Genomic DNA, 2,500 nt, shown 5'->3' on the forward strand with positions numbered 1-2,500 from the left:
AGGCCAGTGTGGCTACATTTTTTAACGGTTCCCTTCATTGTAATAAAACTGGGTTAATTAATGAAAATTAAAAAGTTAAAAATGTCAAATCCAAATTTAAGACTTTTTTTCTATTTCTTTGCAATTTATAGTCTTACATTCTGTCTCTTATAACTAAAGGAAGAAAATAATTATTTTCTTGGAAGTATTATTTAAGGAATATCACTCTAGCAGTGGTTTTTATCTACTTCATCTGATTTTGTAGCATTACAGGTTACACCTCTTACACGCTCAGACGTCCCCTCATCATCCCTCTCCTTGGTCCATAAGTAACAAGGGTGTGTGTTGCAGGTGTGCGAGGGGCGGCTGAGCGGCGGCGGCCTGGAGGGCGGTGTCAGCGAGCACTACCGGGCGGTGATCCGGGCGCTGGTGGCGGAGGCGATAGACCTGGCGTCCTTCCTGCAGCGGATGGCACAGGCAAGAAATTCCCCACACAAGCCTCAGACCTCCTCAGCTCCGAGCATGACCTGCGGGAGTTGCAGTGTGAAGACTGGGTGAGTGTTCCTCCCAACCTTCTCATGGCTGGGCGTGTAGGGCCTTTCATGACGCTTCATAACGCTCTCAGGTGCCCTCAAACACTCTAGCATCAGGAGCAGAGAAGGCCAGGGAGTGATACTGTCCAGGAATAGACACTGCTCGTTCCAGACGTAGACAAGGGGTTGTATTTGTGTTTCAGGACAAATATAGACTGTCTTCCCTCTCGACACATTCGCACGTGGTGTATATCCGTCCAGCCTTGTCAAGAACAGTGCAGGGTTGGGCCTCGGGAGTCACTCATCCTTACAGGGTCATTCAGAAGTCCATGGATGCACCGCCGCGTCCTGCCATCCATTAACAGCCACCTCCCTCACTCCAGGTCACTCTGGTGGCGGTAACAAGGCCCCGCGTGAATATTTCAGGTCACGGTTGTGTTTTACGAGAACCAGAGTGACGTCACCAAGTGCAGGTGCTGGATTGGCTGCACGCTCACAGGTTCGGGGATGAGAGGAAGCTGATTGGCCAGTGCCGTGTGGCGTCACTGTTGTCATGGAAACTCCCGTGTGAGGGAAGAGGGGGGAAGGCAATACGAAGGATGAAAGGAAGACAAGTCAGACGGCGGGGCTCCTGCTGGTGGTGACTTGACTTGCGCAAAGGATAACCAGCCAACACGTGCGAGAGAGAGAGAGAGAGAGAGAGAATAAAGTGTAAGATAGTGAGAACGGACACCATTGATCTGACGGTGCTGTCCCTCCTCCTCCTGCTGCTCCTCCTCCTCTTCGTTTCCTCTACTGCGTCGTTCCTCCTACTTTAATACTCTTCCTCCCCCGCAAACACGCTCCTCTCTTCCCAACGCTCTCTACCTGCCTTAGTAACTCATCACCACTCCCACGCACCTCACTCCCTCATCCTCTCTCACTCACCACCCACACCGCTAAGCTTCTTCATCCTCCACCTCGAACTACTGTACACCAAGTCTCATGCCCTTCAATTATAACTTCCCTACCCGTTACATCACACCTTACCTAACCTCCATAGATTTTTCCATTGCCGCCTCCTCTTCACCCCTTGAGTCTCACCCTTAACCCTTTCAGTACTGGAACGTGTTTTCACCATGAATTTTAGAAGTGATTAGACGACTTTGTTTACATTAGGAAGGGTTTATGGAGGTCAGAAGATTAATGGTCCAGGTTCTTCACTATTTTGAACCCCACATGAGTTTCCGAAGCTGTATAAAATCGCCAAACAGTAACCAGAGTAAATATGAGACGTGTTGTAGTACTGAAGGGGTTAAACTGTATTCTACCTTTCCATCACCTGTATCTCTTTTCATGATATTTTTTTTTTTATCTATTTCCGATAATTCCAACTGTTTTGTTTCCGTTATAAGCTTATTTTTCTTTCATCATCCTCTTCAATCGCTTAGTCTCACTCCATTTTCTTTCATCCCTTTCCGTTATACACCTCTGACTCTTTCCCTTGTCTTATTGTTCCTCTTCCATCCTCATTCCTTACTCCTGTCCCTCTTCACTCTTCATCCCATTCATCTCTCATCGACATATATTTTTCCTCTTTTTCCTTCCTTCTATCCTTTATCTCTTCCTTCTGTCCTTTCCTTCCTTCACCTATCACTTTCCTTTGCTACCTATTTTTCTCTTATCTTCATCCCTTACTCCTTCGTTCTTCCTACTATGTATCTCTAACCCACTTATTTTGTATTTCTCTCTTTTTCCATCCTTCCCTCCTTCATTCCATCTTTCCTCTCTTCCTTCCTTTCTCTCTTCCTTCCCTCTTTTCTTCCCCTCTTCCTTCTTTTTCTTCCTTTCTTCCTTCCTTCCCTGTTCACACTCCTCTGCACCTTCTCTCCCATTTTTTACACCTCGGGTTTTAAATATAATTATTTTTGTGGGGTTCTCATCAAATTTACATGCGTGAAGATTCCGTAATTTAATTTTCTTGTCAGTGTATGTCTGGCAAAGGAGGA

The 2,500-nt window shown here is 46.3% G+C and overlaps 1 protein-coding gene across 1 annotated transcript in view; it reads left to right on the forward strand.

The window, feature by feature from the left end:
* Window positions 1–2,500, forward strand: part of LOC123514709 (protein spire-like) — a 237,051-nt gene that overhangs the window by 156,050 nt on the left and 78,501 nt on the right. Inside the window, 2 exon segments of the mRNA XM_045272776.1 lie at window positions 331–451; window positions 454–533. Coding sequence (XP_045128711.1) covers window positions 331–451; window positions 454–533 — 201 coding nt within the window.

The sequence above is a fragment of the Portunus trituberculatus genome, chromosome 38 (genome assembly GCF_017591435.1).
Source record: "Portunus trituberculatus isolate SZX2019 chromosome 38, ASM1759143v1, whole genome shotgun sequence".
In the NCBI taxonomy this organism is placed as follows: Eukaryota; Metazoa; Arthropoda; class Malacostraca; order Decapoda; family Portunidae; genus Portunus; species Portunus trituberculatus.